Here is a 24,336-nt window from a genome sequence, read left to right as displayed (position 1 = left end):
AATCTGCCACCCTAAGATTACAAATCTCAAAGGAAAAGAGTCTAGACTAGAATCCATGTCTAACAATTCCTAAATTCAGTTCTGTGATTCAGGCTGTGATTTTAATACAAATCAACAAACACCACTACATTCTAGCAGAGAAAGTTCAGAAACTCTGTAAATATCTGGGCTCCTTAAACTTGATTCTAAGTCAACAGAAAAAAGAAAGATGAAAATTCATATTCATGAACAGCATATCCATCATGAGAGAATTTACAGTATTATCTGCCTCTGACTTTGTTTTTCTCAGCTCCTGTTAAGCTGGATTTAGTTTATATATTTTGCAACCTCTTTATCGTTTAAAAAAACTCACTGTTACTCATTTCTGCTTATTTCAATATCAAACAAGTATTTAATGAGCCCCTAGGTGCCTAACAATACCACAATGGTCAAACAGACAGCAAATACTTTATGAAAAACACAGATATTACTTCAGAGAAAGAGAAATAGCAAATAACAAGTTCAAAAGTCGCACAGAGGCACATTAGCTGTTGGCAATCAGTACTGGGCAGGTAAGTATTCACATAAGACAAAAACTGCCCAGGGCCTTATTGGGCTTGTTCCACTCATTTCCCTGACTATCAAGTCTCAACACTAAGATGAGAGACAAAGACAAAAGTGGTTAATTTTAGATGTCAAATTCTCCCACTGAATGCTGCCACCTTGAACTTCAACTGCTAACAGAGGGAAGGAAGAATACAGTGGGCTCTGAAGGAAGAACACTGGGGCTCTGAGTTAGATGAAGTGGGGTTAAAAAGTGGTTGCCCTACTTATTAGCTGCACAAAAGCAAATTACATAAATTCTGAATCTCAGAATACTGATGTGTGAAACAAGATAATAATACCTTTGTCACAGGGTTTGTATAAAGACTGAAGGAAATAAAATAACTTCTATAGAACCTACTATATTTTAAGTTCTCAATACATGTTAGTTTTTCTCCCCCCCTTATCTTCTTGAATCGGTTTATTGAAACCAAAGAAAATATGGCTGTAAAACATGAATCTAGATATTATAACAAAAATTGAACTTAATTCCTAATGGCAAAATTAATGAATACCAACAGAGAATCATTTTATCTGTCTCAAATACAAACTGAGGAAAATAGGTGAGAAACTGAAAAAAGGGTAGAGAGCTAAAGGAAAACAGTAGATGTAAGAACCAAGATAATGCAGTTACACACAAAAAAGAGCAATTTTACATCTAAAAATGAAAATGAATGGTAATAATATTAACAGAGATTTAGGGAGAGATAATTTCTTTACTAAATGGTTTGTGTGATATCCTCTCATTTAATTAAACTGAGGGCCAAGACAAGAATACAACAGAAACTTTAGGTGTAAGATACATAGTCATATTTCAGTCAAGGAAAGATACCCAAAATTCCTAATAGATGGATGCCCATTTAAATAAGACAATTCTTAAAAGATAACACTTAAATATTAAAGAATAAAAAAATATCCTTCCCATAAGTTACATTACTATAGTATAATACTATATTGACATATATACTACAACATTTTAAATATGACATTAAACTATCTATGTGGCCTAGAAGTCAAAAGTGCTTAAGTCTTGTCTCTGATTTGCCACTAACCAGTTGTGAGGCTAAGAATGATCCAAATGATATTAACGAGAACTTAGGATGAGAAAGGCACAGGGCCAGGAACCACAATTACATAGAGGAATGTCTAACAAAGAACAAGTCACTTGGTTTCTGTGGGTCTTGGGCTTCTCACTTTAAATACGGAGATTCAATTAGCTTGATGTGATCTCTTAGCTCTAGAATTTAATTTTAAGAAGACTTTTCCAACTGCCTTCTAAAGTATTACTGAGTTTTGATCATGTTGCAGGTAACAACAGAGAAAAATGTTCAAGGAACAAAAAATATGGCATTAATATAAAATATTCAAACTTATATGCAAATATAAAAATAAATCACAATGAAAAATAACTCTAGAGCAAATCATGCTTTATAGTTAAATAGAGATTACTAAGGAAAATCCTTTGAAATATGTATTCAATCAGATAAGGATAAGGATTCCAAATGAGATGCTTTGTTTAGTTTACAGAATTCAATGCCTGGGGACGTTTCCTTTACTTGTTAGGAAGAAAAGGGAATTCTGGAGGTAGACTTTGGTGTCATACAACCTTTCAGAGAGGGTGGAAGAAATAATTTTGAATTGCAAAACGGTCTCTCTAACTCAAAATACTGGATAGGCAGGAAACAAAGACATAATGTGGCTTCGTATATAACTTAAAAAGGTCTAAAAGAGTGACCATTACTCCAACTTTCCAAATCTAATTTCTTATAACTCCAAATAAGGGTCAACAAAGATTTTATCTGCAAAGAGAGAAAAAAAAGTGCACATTTTTGGATTTCTTTTTCAAATTTAACTTACATCATTACGTATAACTTCCCTGGAATCTGCTAATAAGTCCATCAGTCTTGAAACACCTAGAACACACATAACCATGTGAAAAATACAGGTAGCCCCAAAATACAAATACTGATTCCAATTACTAACAATTTGCTAACATACCATTTTAGCTCCCTTCTTTAGGAAAAAGATCTTCATTTTTTAATCAAAATGATATAAGGAAGATAAGTCACTTACCCATGGGACTGACTAAAATAATTTGTTGCACCTGAGGCCCTAATTGTTTTAAAAGAGAAGTAAGAAGCTTCACGCCAGGCCACCGGACATGGAAATCAAACTCCTGCAATATAAGAATTTAAAATATTTAACATCTGTAATTCATATTTTCATGAAAAACATTTTTCTCAACTAACAGTGGTACCAAAAACTACAAGTAAAAAAAATGAAAGTTTAGAAAACTTTTAAAAAGTAACTACACAAATAAAAAGAAAATAGAGTTAATATAAATTGATTAAATTGTTACTGATGGGATAAAACAGTATTTTGTAAAAATAAAAATAAGTTAAGCAGACAGTATTTTAAAAAGAAGAGTCTTCAAAAAGTTCATGGAAATATTTGTATTATCTTTTAATTCCATTTTTTTCATGAACTTTATGAAGTATCCTTCTATTTCTTGAAACTTGCATGTGAATATCTTGCTATGATACTACAAACTTCACTACCTTTAAAGTTATGTACAGGTTGCTTCCTCAATAACATCCAACATTTAATAACATTTGTTATTAAGATGAGAAAAACATCAAGGTTCCCTATTTACCTCCAATAAAGATAACAGTAGAGTGACATTTTCTTGCTGCTTAATGAAAATTTCTGTAAACTGGCTTCCCAAATCCTCACTCTGTCTTGTGGAATTTTCTTCTGTAATATTCAAAGATAAAGGACTTCAGCATGATGCTATGTTATTTTAGAGTACCCTTTCATTGAAGACTTAAGTAGAAATGATAATTTTCCTGGTATTTAAATAATTCAACACTGGAACAATGTGGCTGATAGCAATATCACAACTATGATGAAAAGTTACAATCTTAAAATAACCTTCAATGCCATTTAAATAAGTTTTTATTCTTTATATATTTAAATATGATATCTAAAGAAAGGATTTTTAAATACATTTTCTCAAGGACATTTCTGGGCTAAACTTCTTTTTACAAAATTAATTTTTTAACACTTATTTGTACATATTTGTGGGGCACAGGTATTGTTTCAATACATGCGTATACTATACACTGATTCACTTAGAATAGACAGCAGTGCACTGTACCCCTTAATCCACCATCCCCACTGCCCCCCCCACTCATAGTCTCTGGCAATAAAGTTAAACTTGTATTACAACATAAGGGAACTATTTGGGGTGACAGAAATAGTCTATCTTGAATGTGGTAGTGGTTACACTATTGTATACTTTTGCCCAAACTCATAGGGCTATACCACTTCAAAGAGTAAATTTTATTGTAAATAAATTATATCTCAAAACATTATCAAACACATAGTCTTTGCTGATTGTTACTGCAAACTCTTCAGTATTTTTTTCATATATATATCCTGTAAAACTATTTGGTAATAAAATCAGAATTTGACATTTAATTTTTCATTTATTCTTTAAATTATTTATTTGTCCTTAATGCTTAGAAGTCTTTAGATTAAAATATTTGTTGTTTCAATGTACTTCATCAGAGAAATGTAAAGGATCACTAAAATGGAAGCAATAATTGCCAAAGCAAATTATCAGTTAAGATCTGCCTATGTTACAAACTCAATTTAGAGACAGCAAATGTAGTACTTCCCATCCCTTCATCCATTAATTAAAGACCCATACCAGTCACAGCTAATTGATCACAGCATATGCTGAGCATCAAAATCTTTTTCCACATATTGCTCTAGGTAGTGATTATAAGCCAATGGATCTGGCAGTCAAGATCAAATCTATTCATTATCCCTCAAAAAGTTATTTTTTAAATGTGAGATTTTAATATTCATGAAGTGTAGAAATAGAAAAAAACCAGCAGATGACAGGAAAAGCAAAGCAATCTAACAGTGACAGTGATAATCTCATCTAACTATTTGTAGAGGAAAGGGAAAAAGGCCAAAGTAGAAAGGAAATGTTTTCCATTATTGATTAAGTACCCAAATATGCTGGCTTTATCTTTCAGAAACTCTAAGAAATATTTGTTACTCATTTCTTATATTAGTAAAACAATTAACTGTTTCTCAGCCTTAAAACTATACTACTTAAACAAAAAATACTTTGGTTTTAAAAAGATTACTCTGGCTGCTATGATGAGAGAAAACAGATTTTCAGGAAGCAAGGAAAATAGGGAGATGGAACAGGAGGCAATAATCAAGGTGAGAAATGAAGGTGGCTTAGACCTTAAGGGTTATGACTTTTATGAAAATAGAGAAAACAGGACTTGCTGACATATTGACAAGGGTGTGAATGGGAAAAAAAGGAAGAGAGATCCCAAGGTTTTGGCCTGAAGAACTGTAAGGATAGAGTTGCCATTTAGTGAAATGGGAAACGTTATGGGAGAAGCAAGCCTAGAGCATAGAGAGAATCAGAAGTTTAGTGTTGCACACGTTAAATTTGAGACACCTTACAAAAATCCAAGTGCAGATACCAAGTAAACAACTGGATAAGTACAAACATAGATATCAGCTGAAAGGTCTGAGTGGTAAACATATAAATGATATTTAAAACTCATAAGACTGGATGACAAAGAGCATCTACAAAAAACTTACAGCTAACACAATACTTAATGGTGAAAGACCACATGTTTTTCCCCATAAGATGAGGAAAGAGGCAAGAATGTCCACTCTCACCAATTCTATTCAACATTGTACTGGAGATCCTAGTCAGTTCCATAAAGCAGGAAAAAGAAATAAAAGGCATACAGATTAAAAAAGAAGAAGTAAAACTATTTACAAATGACATGTTTATGTGAAAAATTCTATGGGATCTACAAAAAAGCTATTAGAACTAGTAATTGAGCTTAGCAAAATTGCAGGATAAAAGTCAATATACAAAATTAATTGTATTTCTATATACCAGCAATGAACAATTACAAATCGAAATTTAAAAAACAGTACCACTTACAACAGCACCAAAATGGATAAATTTGACAAAAGATATACATGACTTATACTCTGAAAACTCCAAAACACTGCTGAGAGAAATTAAAGAAGACCTAAATAAATAGATACACCGTATACTTGTACTGAAAGGTGCAATATTATTAAGATGTCAGTTTTCCCCAAATCAATGTATAGAGTCAACAGAATCCGAATCATGTAGAAAGTGACAAGTTGATTCTAAAGTTGGTATGCAAATATAAAGGCCTAAGACAGTCTGAAGAACTAAAAACAATTCTGAATAGCAAAGTTGGAAGACTTATACTACATAATTTTAAGATTTATTGTACAGTTACAATACTTGAGTCAGTGCCACAAAGGCAAAAAGATATATAGCTCAACAGAAGAGAACAGAATGTCCAGAAAGACTCATTAACTAAAAATGGATCATAGACCTAAGTGTAAAACTGAAATGAACTACAGACCTAGTTGTAAGACTTAGAACTATAAAACTAAAAGAAAACATAGGAGGAAATCTTAATGGTCTTGGATTTGGCAAAGATTTCATAAATAGGACAGACACAAAATCCCCAAATTATAAAAGAAAATAATCGATAAAATGGACCTAATCAAAATTTTAAACTTTGCTCTTCAAAAGACAATGTTAGGAAATGTCACAAACTGAGAAAAAAACACTTGTAAAATATGAGGGTACTTCAAAAAGTTCATGAAAAAATAGAATTAAGTGAAAATATGAATCTTTCCATGAACTTTTTGAGTACCCTCATATATATCACAAAAGACTTGGATCTAGAATACATAAAGAACTATTACAACTCAAGTACACATAAGACAAACAGCCTAGTAAAACACAGGCAAATGATTTGAATAAAGACTTTACCAAAGAAGAAAGACATATCAATGGCAAAAAATCACATGAAAAGTTGTTCAACATCATTATTCATAAGGGAAGTACAAATTAAAACTACAATGAGATACCATTACGCATATAATAGAACAGCTAAAATTTTTTTCAAATGCTCACACAAAGTTTGAGGAAATGGAACTCTCACACTACTGCTAGGAATGTAAAATGGTACAACTGCTTTGAAAATGTTTTGGCAGTTTCTTATCAACATACACTAACTATATCACTGTATAAGAGAAACGAGAAAATATATCCATGAATGAAATGTACATGAATGTTTATAGCATTTATAAATAGAACACTAAAAGTCCAAATTATAAAAAGGACTTCATAAATAGGACACAAAATGCCTTAGTTATAAAAGAAAAAAACTGATAAAATGGACCTAATCAAAGTTTAACAGTCAAAAACTGGAAACAACCCAGATGCCCACCAACAGAATGGAGTAAAAAATTGTTACATACCCATACAACAGAATAACACTCAGCAATAAAAAATGAACTACTGATATACAACATGAAAGAAATTCAAAATAATTATGTTGAGTGAAAGAAGCCAGACCAAAAAAACAAACAAAAAACCCCCCAGTACACACTGTATGATTTCATTTATATAAAATTCTAGAAAAACACAAACTAATCTACAGATCTACACTGTCAGAAAGATCAGTGAATGACTAGGGCAAGAAGGAAGAGGGATAGATTACATAAAAGCACAGGAAGTTTTGTATAGGTTCATTTTGGTGATGGTTGTGATGGTTTCATGGGTTTAGACATATGTCAAAACTCATCAAATTATATATATGTGCAGTTATTGTGTATCAATTATACTTCAATAGAGCTGTGTGTGTGAGGGGAGAAATCCAAGTAGAGAAATGAAGTGAGGTCTGGGTTGGGCATACACATGTGAAAGTGGCAAGCATGTAAATGATATTTGAAGTCACAAGCCTGGGTTAGATCATCAAAGGAGAGAACAGAAGAGGAAAGAAATCTGTGCCTGGAGCATTCCAGAATTAAGAGGTTGGGGTAGGAGGAAAACTGCAAAGGAGACAAAGAAAGAATAGCCAGTGAGACAAGAAGAAAACTAGGGGATGAGGAGGGAGACTGACAAACAAATGAAGACAGTGTTTCAAGGAGAAAGGAGTGATGAACTGTCAAATGATACTGGTAGGTAGAGTGCTACCTCTGAACTTAATATGATCAAGAACTGAAGTGGCATCACTAACAGGTAGAGGTAATTTTTATCTACAGAATGACTAGAGTGTGGAGTAGTCAAACATTTTCTGGAGTAGCAGTACATCATAATCGAAGAAGCTCACAAAGGCTTTTGATTAAGACCAATTAAACTCATATTCAACCACTTAGTAGCCATGTTACCTTGGGCAAGTAGCCTAACTATATCGAGCCTCAGTTTCCTTATCTGTAAAATGGGGACAATGTCTTTCACACAGGGTTTTCTTTGAGGATTCAAAATAAGTAAAACATCTAGCAGAGTGTTTGATAAAATAATGTGCTCAATAAATAGTAGTAGCAGCAGTAGCAGTAACAGCAACAAAAGCAGCAGCAGCAGCAGCAGCACATCATATTCATTATTCCTAAGACAGGATTTGTCAAACTTGGCACAACTGACATTTCAAGTCAGACAAGTCTCTGTTGTGGGAGGCTCTCTGTGCACTGTAGGATATTTAGCAGCATCCCTGGTCTTTACCCACTAGATGCCAGCAGCACTCTTCTACTTCCCCTCAGTGTGACAACCAAAAATGTCTCCAGTCATTGCCAAATGTTCTGAGTATGTGTTGTGCAGCAGGTAAATTACCCTCAATTAAGAACCACAGTCCTAAGATTTACAACATAAGCTATATATGTATTACCAAGTTTTCAAATGATACAGAACATAGACAATCTTCCTTTGATGATTCAGAAAAAAGTTTCAGATTTTGGTAACATTGCCATTAATGAGTATTATCACCAAGATGCAAAAGACGTAAAAAGTATATCCTGATATTGATATTTTACCTTATGTCTATATTATTTTCATAAAAGTTGCATGCAATCTACCAAAAAAGTAGTTATTTGAATTTATGACTGTTTTGATTCTAAATAAAAATAAATTTACTGCGTATTTTCTTAACATTAATAAACAATTGATTTTTGTCCTTTAAGAGTGAAGTTGGAAAAGAAAAACTTCATACCAGGTAAGTACCAAGAACTGTATACCCTTTCCATTTTATGTGCAAGTTGACATAATGATGGAAAGAGAGTATGTGAAGAAACTGGAAAAGATATGGGAATTTGGGAGCTGATAAAAAATTTTTGAAAATTTCCCTCTTTAATATCAGCTATGAATAGAGGCCCTGATTCCTGAGTGCGGTAAATGCCATGTACCAAAAAGAAAAAAAAAATTCCCACAAAATGTGCTGGGCTATCTTTTTTCAAGCCACCCCAGAACCCTAATCAACCATGTGAGAGGGGAGAAATCCAAGTAGAGATATCTTTTTTTCAAGCCATCCCAGAACCATAATCAACTATGGCTATATAGGGGACGATACAGGAACAAATATCTAGCCAAATTCTAATGAAATTCTATAGATAAAAAAGCAAATAAAGAAAATTGTACACAAAGTGGCCCATGGGGACCACATATATCAAGTGAATAGCTCTCCAAATATGTGAGAAATCTGTGTTCAGAAGACAAGTAACATACTCTCTCCTCCCTAGAACTGTCTCCCTCTAGAAATTAAGATCATAGTAATGTGTTGACCTAATCCTCGGTACTTTGTAGGGCTATTTCCTTTTAGCATATATTCATATTTGTTGAATAACACTTGTGTGTATAATTAATAAAATCATGCTTCTGAAAAACAATTTACTACAATCATGTTTATCTGAGTGGTGTGAATATACAAGAGCATGTAAACTCAACTATAGGGGCAAGATAGTAATGTGAACCAAGCAGGCAGAGTGTAAGACAATAGGGAAGATAAAGAGTCCAATCTCTCTCCTTTACCACAAGACCCTGTAGCAGTAGTCTTAAAAAAAAAAAAAAAAAAAAAAAAAGAGTACATGCCCTGTCTAAGGGAAGCAGCTGTTATTCAGCTGCAGCTGACTGGCTGACTGCTGCCATGTGCAAATGATGCAGGCCCAGGTGCTGTCAATCATCAGACAACTTAAAAAAGTCTAAAATACAAAAATTGATGTGAAAGCTCCCAATTTGTAATACTGGTAACTTACTCAAATGATTTAAAATACTAAGTGGATCAAACAATCTTGCTCACTAAGACAGTCAATGCCCTTGTGCTAGAAATTTTTAATTTCTAGAGAAAAGCTGAAAGCAAAAGTCAGTGACATTTGGGAAAATATTAGAAATTGTAAACTAATTTAGAAAGGAAGGGGAAAAAACCATGATTGATGTTTTCAGACTTGATGAATTCTTCCTATGAAATGATTTTTAAAATGCTGAAATATTTTTATGTAGGTAAACATAACAAATCAACCTATAGGTTTAAAAATTCAGGATAGTGTGGCACGTTTATAGGTATCTGGAAGCGGCTGGCTGGTTAGCTAAGTTGGTTAGAGCATAGTGCTAATAACACCAAGGTACAGGGTTTGATCCCCGTACAGGCCAGCTGCCAAAAAAAAAAAAAAAAAAAAAAAAAAAAGGAAAGAAAAGGCAACTCATGAAAGCAAGTGCCTGTGGGTAAATATGTATATCTAGATTAAACAAAGTATAACAGGCTTCTTCATTGCAGGCTTCTCAGTGCTTACTATACTAATGTAAATTTTGTGAAGCTTCAGAAGGAAATACAGTATGTTTAACTATGGATCCCTTTTAATACAGAGCACTCTCTGGAACTTTTGTGCTACACTTTAAGGAATGCAGGTCTAATAGCAGAAAAAATTTAATTCATTTTGTTTGCATTGAGCACAAGCTAATAACTTAGCAAGAGGTAGAGTTAATACCTTTGATTTATTCTATAGTTATACTATATAAAATACTGCCGCTTTTCAGTATACAATTAAGATCTATATTTTGAAATGAACTAAAATATGAATTGAATTGATCTAGGTAAAATATGGTCCTGTTCCAAGGATCAATGGTTCCTCTGGCTTAATACTGTCAATATAAAAAAGTGTTAGTGAGATACACTCCACTTCTTTTAAGTTATAGTCACAAGGCAGTAATTCTGAGCTTCAATGAGAGTCCCCCAAAATTAGCTAAGCAATTAAGGTAATACTCAAAGCTTTTGGTGCAACAGTAAATTAAGCTATAACTACTATAAACTACTACACTAATTATATCTAAAAGTTGTAAACTACAACTATGAGAAATATCTATTGGATATATAAGCAAATATATGAGACAAGTAAACCATCCTTTCTCATCTAATATACTTAAATTACAATTCCTAGAGCTAAGTTTATTTTTTACATCCTATAGTTTATTACTATATGCTATACCTATTATAACCTGTAAATGACCCTTTACTGTAAGATAAATGAAAAAAATGAAATAAAAATGAAATGGCCCTTTGTTACCACAGTGAAAATAAACCTAAGGTGGGTATGTACAATGAAAGACTGCTTTTAAAAAAGTCTTTATATATACCTCTGGACAGGCCTGTTTTTATGACTGGCTTTTAGCTAAACAAACATAGATAAATTTATTCTTAAAATGTATTTACAGGAGGCTGGCCGTTTGGCTTAGTTGGTTAGAGCATGGTGCTAACACCAAGGTCTGGGGTTCAATCCCTGTATTATTAGCCAGCAGAAAAAAAAATATATATTTAAGGTTGTACTTTTTCCAGAGGTGTAAACAATATTCAAAAACATTTCTGTACATTCTCTTTGGTTCTCGACTTCATTTCAAGTTCACAAGCCATATTATGAAGAACAAAACTGCTTTATAAAAGGAAGTATTCTGATAAAATTATTCTTAACTCAGACTGAGGGAATATCAGCAATCTTCTTTTACTCTGTGGTCAACTAGTTAAACAGGTACACCTATATTTTTTAACATTTATCCGAATCTTCTATAAACTAGTTATGTAAATTACATAATTTAATATATAATCTAGTCAGAAAAATAAAGTAAAATTGGCCACAGTTTATCCAATCAGAAATCTATGGAATACTAAAGAAAAAAGAAAGAGAAAAAATGTATTAAAAAAATACTGTTCTCCTATATATTGGATGATACCATACAAGTTACATAATTTCTGGGCTTTCATTTTCTTATCTTTAAAAACAGATGAAAAAAATACCACCTACCTCATAGGCTGCTACGAGGATGAAGTAAGATAATGACCATAAAAGGACTTTGTAAATTTTTAGGCTCTATACAAATATGATGAAACAATAATAGAAATGACAACTGTACTGTGCAACAATGAGACAGCTTGACAAGAATTGAGGCACAATGCTCTAGTATCTTCTGATTTCAAACAAGGGATTCAAATGTTACAAAAGGTAATGCTACATACCTTAAGTTAGTTTCTTTGTTAGTTTTTGTTAGCATAGGCAACTTTGTTATCTACCATTTTAAACCTACTTTTGATAAGAATATTCCCTTCCTCATTTAAAAAAGTTAAGCATCTCAGGAAAATTGGTAAAACAAAATAAAATAAAACTTGGTTACTTTAATTATGATGGAAAAGAATATCAATGCTAAAAGTAAATGGAACTAGAAACAGAGCATCAGAGAAAAGAAAGAAAATACTGGTGAGTTCTACGAATTAATGTAAAAAATGTCAGTAACCGATACATTACTGTACATGCATTATTTTAAAGGGACAATATCAATGTAAATATATTCTCTGAACTGAAATATCTTCCAGTTCTTATTGAATATACATAAAACATGCATGCGTACATGAACATGTACACACATTCAAATATCATTTTTAATAAACTGTCTAAAAATTTTTCCAGGTAGTACATGAAAAGTAACTTTGAGTAAATTGTCCTACCCCAGAAAAAGGTTTAATTTTATGAAAAGATGCACTAGAATATTTTATGTGTTCTGGACAGTAAACAGACTTGATAGCCATACAAATAATAGCAATATAAGATTATCAAATATTCTTCTTTAATGAAGGAATTCTTATATAGTGAAACAAATCTGATTTATTTACCAGCCAGAAGAAACATCATTTGACAGTGTCCTTTTATATTATCAGAAATTATGCCTAAAACATCATGCATACATAAATTCAATATTTTACCTTCAACATCATCTGAAAAGGTAGACAAAAATAAAGTGGATGATAAAACAATTTTTATGTAGTAATATATACAAAAAGAGCTTACAAATATCAAATAAGCAATATAATCTCTTAAAGAAGAGACTCATTCATTTTCATCAAGCATCTGAGATATCTTAAAAGAGATATAGTATATGTTATAGTTTTAGGACTATGAGACAGATTTACCATTAAATTAAGGGGTTATAAAATATTACTAAGATAAGGAACTCTAAAAGGGAGTTTATTATGTCAGTTAAGAATTATCTTTGATAAAGCAGTAAAGGGAAAGTATCAATAACAGAACTGAAGGACACATTTCTCAATGTGCAGTTTTTTAAAAACATTGACTCTTTCACAATGAGTAAATTTTCAGAAGACAAAGTCCCTAGAAAAAGTGAATCTACTACTATTTATTGAAAGAATTCTTTATCCTGTTTTATCCAAAGGATCATTTTTAGGTGCTGAATTAAAAATAAAGAGCCCAAATACACAAAGAAAAATAAGAGTGGAATCTAAACATGATTATACTGTACGTTTAAACAAGGAAATCACCTAAGAAATACTGTTGCTATACCTTTTTTTAAAAAACAGAAAAATTATCCCCTGCAAACTAACTAGAAAAAGAGCTAAATTTCTAATCTGAAACAACTAAGAGAAAAAAAAGGGAAAGTCTTTTTCTTTAAGTGTTTGAACAAGTGTGTTGCATTTAATTTTCTCACCTTAGAAATAACTAGGAAGAATTAAGTATCTTTTTCTTCACAGTGTGTTCTTATGTGTGTTGAATCTAAGAGTTGTCATATGACTGACAACCTCTTTTTCCATGGGTACTAAATTATGTTTATTAATTATTTTACACCCCTGAGAAATTAATAAAGTTAAGTTGTAAGCTAGACAACACAGTGAAATAAAAATTTAAGACAAAAAGATATTTAAGTCTAAGGAATTCTGACTATTCAACACACCCTAGTTTCAAATGTTCATATTCTGGTATTTTGTGTAGTTAATATCTATATATATTCCTGCTCTACTTTTATTTTAATAAAATATGTGCAAGGTCAATATACATCTACATTTCTTTATGATTTGTCTACTCACAATTTTGAAGGATCATATAATTCCAGTCTAAATTAGATTTACAAAATACATAAAAACATCCATCCTTCTCACTTTCTAGAATAATGGAAAACCCACTATGTCCTACTGCAACAGCCAATTTGATATGAGGAACACACTCTTCAACAGCTTTGTGAAATGTTACCCACTGCATATGTTTTTGCAAAATATACAACAAAATGTACACAAACTTCCAATCAAGCATTTCACATAGTGTCAATAAAATATATGAAGTAAATGACAATATTACTTTAAGTATGCAAGTATTTTGAAATGAAAAAGGAAAAGGAGCATGTACCAAAGAAATGTGTGAATTTCAAACTGATTCATATCATTGTACACCAAACAGACTTAATGTAAAGGAAAAAAATAAAAGGTTAAGTATTTACTAGGAAAAAACCCTCTAATTTTGTACTGTTCATGAGGTAATAATAAATATAATAGTGTGATTTTCAATCAATAGCCAGAAATGATTATTTAACCCAGAACTGTCTAATATGCATACTGCCTAACTATATCTAAAACCAAATACAAAGAGGGCAAAAATATTACTTAAAAAAGAAAGGATCTTATTCCATTGCATTATGTTCCAAATCACACACGAAGCAATCATCTTAAAGATACTTTTCTAGAACTAAGCCTATGTCTTTACCTTGCTTTTTTAAAAAAATGAAAAAAGATATAAAAAACCTTATAAATATATTTGTAAAATAAACCCAACTTTAAAACCAGTAAGACTGGCACAACCCAGTTAATTTTATGAACAGAAACACAGTGAAGATAACTGGAAACTTACCGACTTCTTCTTCTTCATCATTAGATATTATATTATATAGTGTGTCCAAAGCATAACCTATTATTTCAGAATCCGAACTGGAAAAAAGAAATTATTACACTTACACACTGCTAGTTTGAGTGTTAATTGTTACAAGCATTTTTAAACAGTTATTTAAGGGGCTGGAAAAAATAAATAAACACATGGTTATTTAGCAAGACCATATGAAACAATTCCATTTCTAAAAAACTACTCTAAGAAAATATCATAGTGCAAACGACAAAGAATGTGTAAAGGCTTATTTGTAATAGTGAAAAGTAATTAGTAACCTAAATATCTAATAATAAAAAAAATGGTATGGCAAATCCATTCATATAAAGGAGCAATAAAAAAATTATTTTCAAAGAATATTTAATGACATGGTAATTAAATACCCTTGATATAATGCCAAGTAGGAAAAAATTGAATACAAAAATTAAGAATGATCTACATGATATACAACAATATATGTATATATGTCTGTGTCTCTCTCTATATATATTTATTTTAAAACATTATAAATTTGTAAAATAAACCCAACTTTAAAACCAGCAAAACTAGCACAACCCAGTTAATTTTATGTATGTGTATGTTAATATATATGATTTGTTTTATCTGTTATTTCTGGTAAGATATCTCGAGTTTGTTTCTCTTCTCTATACTTTATTTTCTTAAAAAAACAAAAAACAAATCAAAAACATCTTATGGCAAACATGTACTATTTATAAAATCAGGAAGTATAAGATTTTTTTATTGTTGACAAATAGATTTTTGAAATCATGAAGGATGATGATGGCACATAGAGTGGAAAGCAAGAGTGAGATACAGGTCCCAAATATTCAGTGAATATGAAGAAGTGATCAGGAGTGATAGATGAAAACAAAGATTAGGTACCAAAGCGGGTTACAACAGAGAACGTAAATGTCAAATGAAGTGGGTTTTCAAAAGTAATTTTTTTGTTTTGTTTTGTTTTTGAGAAATTTTGAAAGGTATCTTTTAAGAAAGACAACTGAGAAACTTGGAACAGAAGGGAACTTCCTCAATATTATAAAAGGCATCTATGAAAATCCCACATTATCATATGTAATGGTGAAAGACTGAATGCTTTCCCTCTAAGATCTGGAATAAGAGAGTGATGCCCCCTTTCACCACCTCTATTCACATTGAACTGGAGGTTCTAGGTAGAACAATATGCAAGAAAATGAAATAAAAGACACAGATTGGAAAGGAAGAAGTAAAACTACATCTATTCACAGATGACATAATCTTGTACACAGAAATACAAGGAATCTGGGCTGGCTGGTTAGCTCAATTGGGAGAGTGGTGCTGGTAATGCCAAGGTCATGGGTTCAGATCCTGGTACTGGCCAGTCACCCAAAAGGAAAACAAAACAAAATACAAGAAATCTGCTAAAAAACTATTAGAATAAACAAATTCAGCAAAGTCGCAGGACTTAAGCTCAGTATTCAAAAATCAATTGTACTTTCTTTTCCTTGTTTCATTTCTTTATTTTTTTAATATTTTTATTTATTTTTTGTTTATTTTTTACTTTGTTTTTATTTTTATTTTTCAACTGTATCTCTACATATAGGTTGATCATCCTTCATCTGAAAATCCAAAATTTGAAATGCTCCAAAATCTGGAACTTTTTGAGTGCCAACATGACACCTAAAGGAAATGATCATTGGAGCATTTCTGATTTTGGATTTTTAGATTAGGGAAATATCTGCAAATACACCAAAAACTGGAAAAATCTGATATCTGAAACACTTCTGGTTCCAAGCATTTCAGATAAGGGATACTAAACCTGTACTAGCAATGAACAATCAGAAAATGAAACTAATGAAATGATTTCATTTAAATAACACCAAAAAGATTAAAATACTTTGGGATAAATCTTACTAAAGAAGTACAAGACTTGTACACTGCAAACTACAAAACACTGTTGAAAGAAATTACTCAAGACCCAAATAAATGAAGAGATACCCTGTGTTCATCAATAGGAAGAGGTAATGTTAAGATGTTATTAAGAGGGTACTTCAAAAAGTTCATGGAAAGATTCAAATTATTTTTTAATTATATTTTTCCATGAAATTTTTGAAGTACCTTCATATATCTCAACTCACTGTACAGATTCAACACAATACCTATCAAAATCCTAGTGGCCCATTTTGCAGAAATTGACAAGCTGATCATAAAAGCCACAGGGAAATGCAAGGGATCCAGAATAGCCAAAACAACGTTGAAAAAGAAGAACACACTTCAAAAAGTTGAAGGACACACACTTCCCAACTTCAAACTTATTACAAAATTATAGTGAGCAAGACTGGGATAAAGATAGGCATATTGATCAAATAGAATAGAACTGACAGTCCAGAAATAAGTGGTAACATTTATTTCAATTGATTTTCAGCAAAGGTGCCAAAACCATTCAATGAAGAAATAGTCTCTTCAACAAATGGTGCTGAGTCGACTAGATATCCACATGTAAAAGAATGAAGTTGGATCCCTACCTTACACCTTATACAAAAATTAACTCAAAATGGATGAGAGATCTAAATGTAAGAGCTAAAGCTACAAAATTCTTAGAAGAAAACATAGGCATAAAAATCTTCAAAACTTTGGATTAGGCAATGGTTTCTTAGATATGAGACCAACAGCACAAGCTACAAAAGATAAAAACACACAAACTGGTCTTCATCAAAAATCAAAAACATTTGTGTTTCAAAGAACATCATCAAGAAAGTGAAAAAACAATCCATAGAATAGGAGAAAATATTTGCAAATCATATATATGACAAGAGACTTGTATTCAGAATATATATACAATTCAACAATTAAAAAAGATAAGTAATCCAATTATAAATTAGTAAAGGATTTGAATACACATTTCTCAAAAAAAGATAAATGAATACAAATGATCATTATGCACATGAAAATGTTGAGCATCTTCAGTTATTAAGGAAATGAAATGCAAAACCACAATCACAAAATGAAATTAAGAAATACAACTTTGCACCCAATGGATGGCCATTAAAAAAAAAAAGGACAATAAAAATGCTGGCAAGGATGTGAAGAAACTGGACCTTCATACATTGTTAGTGGAAACGTAAAATGGTGCAGCTGAATTCCTCAAAAAGTTAAACAGAGTTATCACATGACCTAGTAACTGCACTCCTAGGTATGTACCCAAGACAACTGAAAACAAATGTTCACTACATGAATATTCATAGCAGCATTATTCATAATAGCCAAAAAGTGGAAATAGCCCAAATGGCCATCAACTGATGAATGAGTAAACAAAATGTGGTATATCCATACAAGAGAATATTATTGAGACATAAAAAGGAATAAAGTACTGATACATGCTACAACATGGATGAACCTTACAATATTATGCTAAGTGAAAGAAGCCAGACACAAAAGGCCACACATTACAGCTAATCCTTGAACATGGGTTTGAACTGTGTGGTCCTCTTACATGCAGATTTTTTTCAATAAATATATTGGGAAATTTTTGGTTAGGTATGCATACATTCTTGTTAGGTAGCATAACTAACAGCAGGCCATTAGTAAGCTATTAGTATTTAAGTAGTTAATCAGTGCAGCATGACAGAAACCTGGAGAAAAGTGCAATGAAGTCAAAAGTTATATGTGGATTTTCTACCGCATGGAGGTCAGCACCCCTGACCCCTGCATTGTTCAAGGGTCAAATGTATATGATTCCATTGAAATGAAGCATCCAAAATAGTCAACTCTATAAAGACAGAAAGTAGATTGGTGGTTCCCAGGTATTGGGGGGAGGAGAGAATAAAGAATAATAGCTAATGAACAAGGGATTTCTTTTTGACGTGATGCAAATGTGCTGGATTTAATAGTGGTGATGGTCACACAACTTTTTGAATATGCTAAAACCACTTTAAAAGGGTGAGCTTTATGATATATAAATTATATCTCAATTTACAACAAAAAGAAACTATTGAGGTATCATGGTTTGGAAACATCAGTGAGAAACAACTTTTGGCCCTGAGTGTGGGAGTTAAGAGAATGAGCAGTCTCTCCTTAAGATGGCTATAGGGAATGTAGACCCACAGCCAGGAGAGTTAAAGGTCATGCCAAGAAAGGGAACAAAACTTTCCATGATGCACCCAAGGATGAAGAGCATTCAGTGGAAAGATTCTCAGTGTTAGTTGCATAGTCCAGAAGAAGAAGCATGAAACTGTAAAGAAGATGAGAGCATAAGGAAAGAGAGATGGTTACAGAATGTTGATCTTTGCATTCAATGAAGTTAAGAAAAAAAAAGAAAAAGAAAAAGAAAACAAACCTCAGAACACTTTGCAAATGGATAAGAATCAGAGGCAAAAGAGAATTTATTAGCACAGGAAAAGGAATGAAACAAAAGAAGGCTCATAGGAGTTTTGCTTTTTTGATGTCTAGGAGTCACAATAAAACACTCAGTAACCCCTGCTATAGTATAATTATTTATTCACACATTCACAAGGCTATGTGGTACACCCTACTTCTAAGCACCATGCCTGGTACACAGTAAATGTGCAATATTTAAAAAAAATTTTATTACTTAACCTTTATCAAGAGTATTGACACATTTATTTTCTGCTCTGTACTAGACATGACAATAAAGACCATTTTACATATGAGGTTGCATTCTATTTTCCACATTGAGATGTTAGTCATTTCATTACTATCTTTTTAAGACTCAGCAAAAAAAATGGGTATATGATTTAACACATATGGAATGAAGAGGAAAGATTATAAGTATATATAATCATCACACTAATCTTCTTCCTTGCCTTTTTCCAGATCTTCTGAAGGCCACCCACATTCATTTGCTCATGGCTCTCTTCCTCCATTTTCAAAGCCAGCAACAGTAGGTTGAGTCCTTCTCATATCACCAACTCCAACCTCCTCTTCTGCTGTACACTGTTCTACTTTTAAGGACCCTTGTGATTACACTGGGTCCACCTGGATAATCTAGGATAATCTCCCTATCTCAAAGTCCTTAATCACATCTACAAAGTCCCTTTTGCCATGAATGGTAACATTCACAGGTTGTGGTGATTAAGATGTAGACATCTTTGGGTGGGAGGGGGCAATGTGAGAGAGCCATCTTGGAATCAGACCTTCCAGCCCCAGGCAAGCCTTCAGGTGACTGTGGCCTGGCTGACATACTTGAAGTTACTACGATTTGAAGTAATTTGTTACACAGCAAAAGATAACTAACACAGAGGCTATGAAAATAGTGAGAAAATCATGAATTCCAGCTGTTTTTTGGTCTGTGTAGGCATAATGGGTTAAGGAGAAAGGGTAAGTTCAGCATGAGTCCTCCAGTCTCTGGCTTGAATGCAAAGGAGCTATTGACTGGGTTGAACTTGGGGCAAAAGGCAGTTGAATCAGGCAGAAAAAGGCTAGGAGCAAGAGGACCAGAGATAAATTAACTTTTGGACATTTTGAGTTTGAGATACCTATGAGAGATCTTGATATGGTAGAAATGTCTGATGAACAGCTAAAGCTTGTAAGACATATTCAACTAGAGGTAAGATTTGAAAGCTACACATGCATAGTTAATTAAAACCAAAGATGCAGATAAAATCTCTGAAAAAAAATTAAAAGAGCTAAAAATAGGCTGAATGATCTTTATTTTAAGACATGCTCAGATTCAACACTTCACCCTTATTAGTGCAGTTTATTTCCCCCCAAAAAGCAAGTCTGGATAACTGATATACCATAGTATGTATATGGTAGTATAGAATATCTAAGTGAATATCAAAACATCCAATTGCCCAACTCAAACCCACAGTCTTAAGCCTTTAATTAGCAGTTACTTCCTCCCATTTTTTATATGACTGTCCTAATGTTCAATTCAGTGGCTTGTAACTAAATTTTTAATGAGTTGACAACTAAATGTAAAAACTCAACAGCTTTAATATGTTGATAACTTCTGAAATAGTGACACTGACTCTAAAACAAGTTAATTAAAAATTGAGAAAAATTATTAAACAGAGACTTACCGATCTGTTTGTAAAACATGGATAAGATGTTCCATAGCTTGGATACCTACTTCCAAGCGATATTTCTGCACATAAAAAAAAAATGTAATTACAGTAAGTAATACCCAACTTAAGAAACAATAATTTATAAAGCGTTACAAACCTTAGATAATGATTTGAGAGCACGCACAGCATTTCTTCGATCATCCAATAAAGTAGATGAAGCTACTCTGTCACAAAGCTTTTGAATCTGTCATGGAAAAATAAAATAGCATTAAGAGATTTAAAAAAAAAAAAAAAAGAAAGAAACCAGCAAGATGTTTCCCCCCAACTTTATCCTCCAATTTAAAAAAAATCCCAAACAGCAAATGGAGCATTCTGGAAATGGTCTTTCACAAATCTAAATATCTATTTAGGTGGTATTATACTCAAGTTCAGGAAACAGATTTTTCACAGACACTTGAAAATTGGGAAGGGGTGAAGGAAAAGCCAAATAAAATAAATCATATAAATTGAAGAATTAATAAAAATCAGTAGAATCAGAGCTTTCTAAACATGCCTATTATGACTGTTTGAACCAAGAGGGAACATAATCCAATACAATTATGGTAGAAGATGAAAGTTATTTAAAATTTTTCTTAACAATTATTTACATTATAACTTTACTGTAACATTTCCACTACATATTTGAACAAGAAAAGTCAGAATTGTATATCAAGATTTTAAGTGTTAAGTGTGCGTCAAAATCCATAGGGAAAAAATGTTTCCAATATAAAATAATTTATAGGAATTAAAATTTGAACTGAATTTTAAAATAAATCTTGGAGCACTATTTGCAACAGGAAAAAAACTGGAAACAACAAAACTGTCCAACAAGAGAGGAAAAGCTAAATAAATTGTGGTACAATCTTTGGTAGAATACTACACAGCTATTCAAAAGAATAAACTGTGCTGACGTGAAAATACTATGATATAAAAAATAGTGAAAAAAAAAGCAAGTTGTAAATTCATAGGTAAATTATGGGTCCACTAAAGTAAAACTATATCAAACTGGGTGTGTATATAAAATTGCATTAAAAAAGAATTTAGAAAACTAAAACTACAGTTCTAGAAGAAAGTGTAGGAGAAAATCCTTGAGACCTTTAATTAGCAAAGACTTCTCAGATGCACCCAAAGAATACAACACATAAAAGAAAAATGCAATAAATTGCACTCTATAACTTCTGCTCTTCAAAAGACAGTTAAAGAGAATGAAAAGATGAGCTACAGACTGGGTGAAAATGTTTGGGAAATATCTGATAAAGACCATAGTTTTAAAAACCACTATATTCAGCTCCTTTCTAGCTCAGTCAGTTAGTATTTTAAGTTATTATACATTTTTTAATGACAGTTCTTAACAAAGATTCTATAAATGACATTTTGGTATGCCACTCAAACGTTTGCACCATAGTTGTCTGAATTACAAGTGTTTAAGTACATACAGTGTTTTCCAAATTATACTTCGTAGACTTCTGGTGCCCCAGAAGATATTAATAGATTTCCTACGATCACAGAACAAGTAGGAAACACAAGGTTATACAAAATTAAATAGGTTTCTGCACAGCCAGATTTCTAAAAGCCTTTATGATGCTGATTTGCATTTCTTTATACTGCAGATATAGTATAATAACCAAGACTAGCTTTACTTTCTGACATGTTTGAATTATGATGATGAAAAGGCATTGCTTTTCTAAACAGAAGAGAGCAGTAATGGAATAAAGTGAAGTGGTTTATGTTTTATTGGGATTTTTAGGATATTCTCATAACTGATTTCACTCATCTTTCTAAGATGCCATCTTCACTGGTGCACAAAATAAAATGAAAGCAGCTGTTGATAAAAACAAACTACCACAACAAAAATATCTTCAATTGGTGCCCCACTGCCTAAAGGATAAAGTCCAAATTTTTCTAGACTGGAATGCACAGCCATACATTGAGTACACATGTATTTGATCTTGTGCTAACCAAAATAAGATACAGTGTCTTGCCACAAGGAACTTGTTCAAGACAGTCATGTACATAAATTAAGTATAACAACAAGTTAAAGGTATATAAGCAAACACTGTATAGAACAGGGGCACAAAATAAAAAACAGTCAATTCTATCCAGAAGTGTTATTGTTTAAGAATGGCATATTAAGGATGCCACTCAAGTCAAAAATTAAAGGATAAGTAGTGAATCAAAGGATAATTAATTAATCAGACCATATGGGGAAGGAATTCCAGTGACAAGATAATTCCTTACCTTATAATTGTCTACACATTTTAAAATGTAGAAAAATAGCATTTCATATTCAGAATAAGACACGTGGTCTATTTGAGTTTTTAAACTTTATACATTTATGTATCAAAACAATAATTTTAATGTATATATATGATTTACACACACAGATATATATACATGTTCTATTAAAATAATACATCAAAAGAGACCTTCTAAACTATGAAAACTTCCCCTTTTACACTAATTTTAAATGCCTGTTACCTCTGGTAATGACGACTGATCTAAAATGTGGGGCGGGTGGGGGGAGAATATCCAAGATCCAACTATTAACTAAAAAAATGATTTATTTCTTAATGCATTCAAATTATCTGCTTCTATAGGGTGACTAATAAGTAAATCACTAGTTTTTTTAGGTAGTTGCAAAATATATCCTAAAAAATATTAAAATCAATCACTATTTTAAAATACACTGTTTATACACTCCTGAGTTGGAGTAAATATGTATCAAGACTATCTTTAAAAGCATAAATATGCATTTTATCTATTAAACTTGGGTGTGTATTTTTATTTCTTTGTTTTGTTTGTTATTGGGTTTTTTTTGGTGACTGGATGGTATGGGGATCTGAACCCTTAATCGTGTTGTTCACCAACATGCTCTAACCAAGTGAGCTAATGGGCCAGCTCCTGGGTGTGTGTCTTTTTAAAACATGATGAATCACTTTTATTCTCAAACAGAATATGTTGGGGTTTTTTTTCTTCTTTTCTAAAAAGATGACTGGTAAGGGGATCTTAATCCTTGACTTGGTGCTGTCAACACCACGCTCTTCCAAGTGAGGTAACCGGCCATCCCTATATAGGGATTCGAACCTGTGGCCTTGGTGTTATCAGCACCACACTCTCCCAAGTGAGCCACAGGCTGGCCCCAAAATATGTTGGGTTTTAGTGGCACGTATATATTCTTCTCAATTGGGGATTTCAATGAGAACTTTCTCACTAGCGACTTAAAACCAAACTCAAATCAGTCAAGCATACTCTAAACCAATGACAGTCAAAAGTGAAGATAAGAACAACTTATTTACGTAGCACCATTATACTAAACTATTTCAGATACCTCCTGTCAGGCACCAAAATGGCCTCTTCACTTTAGTGACTTCTTATGGTAATCTAAAATTAGTTACAAGCTTCTCTGTCTTCTTAAACAAAAAAGGACATAATTACATTCTTACCATGTAAACCTAAGTCTTCTCCTGTATGATATATAGGGATGTATTAGATATTAAACAAAGAAATAAATATAAAAGGCTTTGTACAATTCTGGCATCTACGAATCCTCCATAAATGTTGGCAAACTTTATTATTACCAACCTTCTTATAACTTCTTTGTATTATTCTTCTATCCTATAGGTTTTTTGCCTGTCATTTCCAA

At 32.2% G+C, this 24,336-nt stretch overlaps 1 protein-coding gene across 1 annotated transcript in view; it reads right to left on the bottom strand.

The window, feature by feature from the left end:
• Nucleotides 1-24,336, bottom strand: part of USO1 (USO1 vesicle transport factor) — a 66,393-nt gene that overhangs the window by 30,763 nt on the left and 11,294 nt on the right. Inside the window, exons 2-7 of the mRNA XM_063108697.1 lie at nucleotides 20,812-20,898; nucleotides 20,670-20,734; nucleotides 14,623-14,699; nucleotides 3,236-3,336; nucleotides 2,656-2,758; nucleotides 2,440-2,495 (exon numbers count right to left, since the gene is read on the bottom strand). Coding sequence (XP_062964767.1) covers nucleotides 2,440-2,495; nucleotides 2,656-2,758; nucleotides 3,236-3,336; nucleotides 14,623-14,699; nucleotides 20,670-20,734; nucleotides 20,812-20,898 — 489 coding nt within the window. The remainder of the gene's footprint in view (nucleotides 1-2,439; nucleotides 2,496-2,655; nucleotides 2,759-3,235; nucleotides 3,337-14,622; nucleotides 14,700-20,669; nucleotides 20,735-20,811; nucleotides 20,899-24,336) is intronic.

This window comes from Cynocephalus volans, chromosome 9 (assembly GCF_027409185.1).
Source record: "Cynocephalus volans isolate mCynVol1 chromosome 9, mCynVol1.pri, whole genome shotgun sequence".
NCBI classification, from domain to species: Eukaryota; Metazoa; Chordata; class Mammalia; order Dermoptera; family Cynocephalidae; genus Cynocephalus; species Cynocephalus volans.
This window is presented reverse-complemented; position numbering and strand designations above follow the sequence as displayed.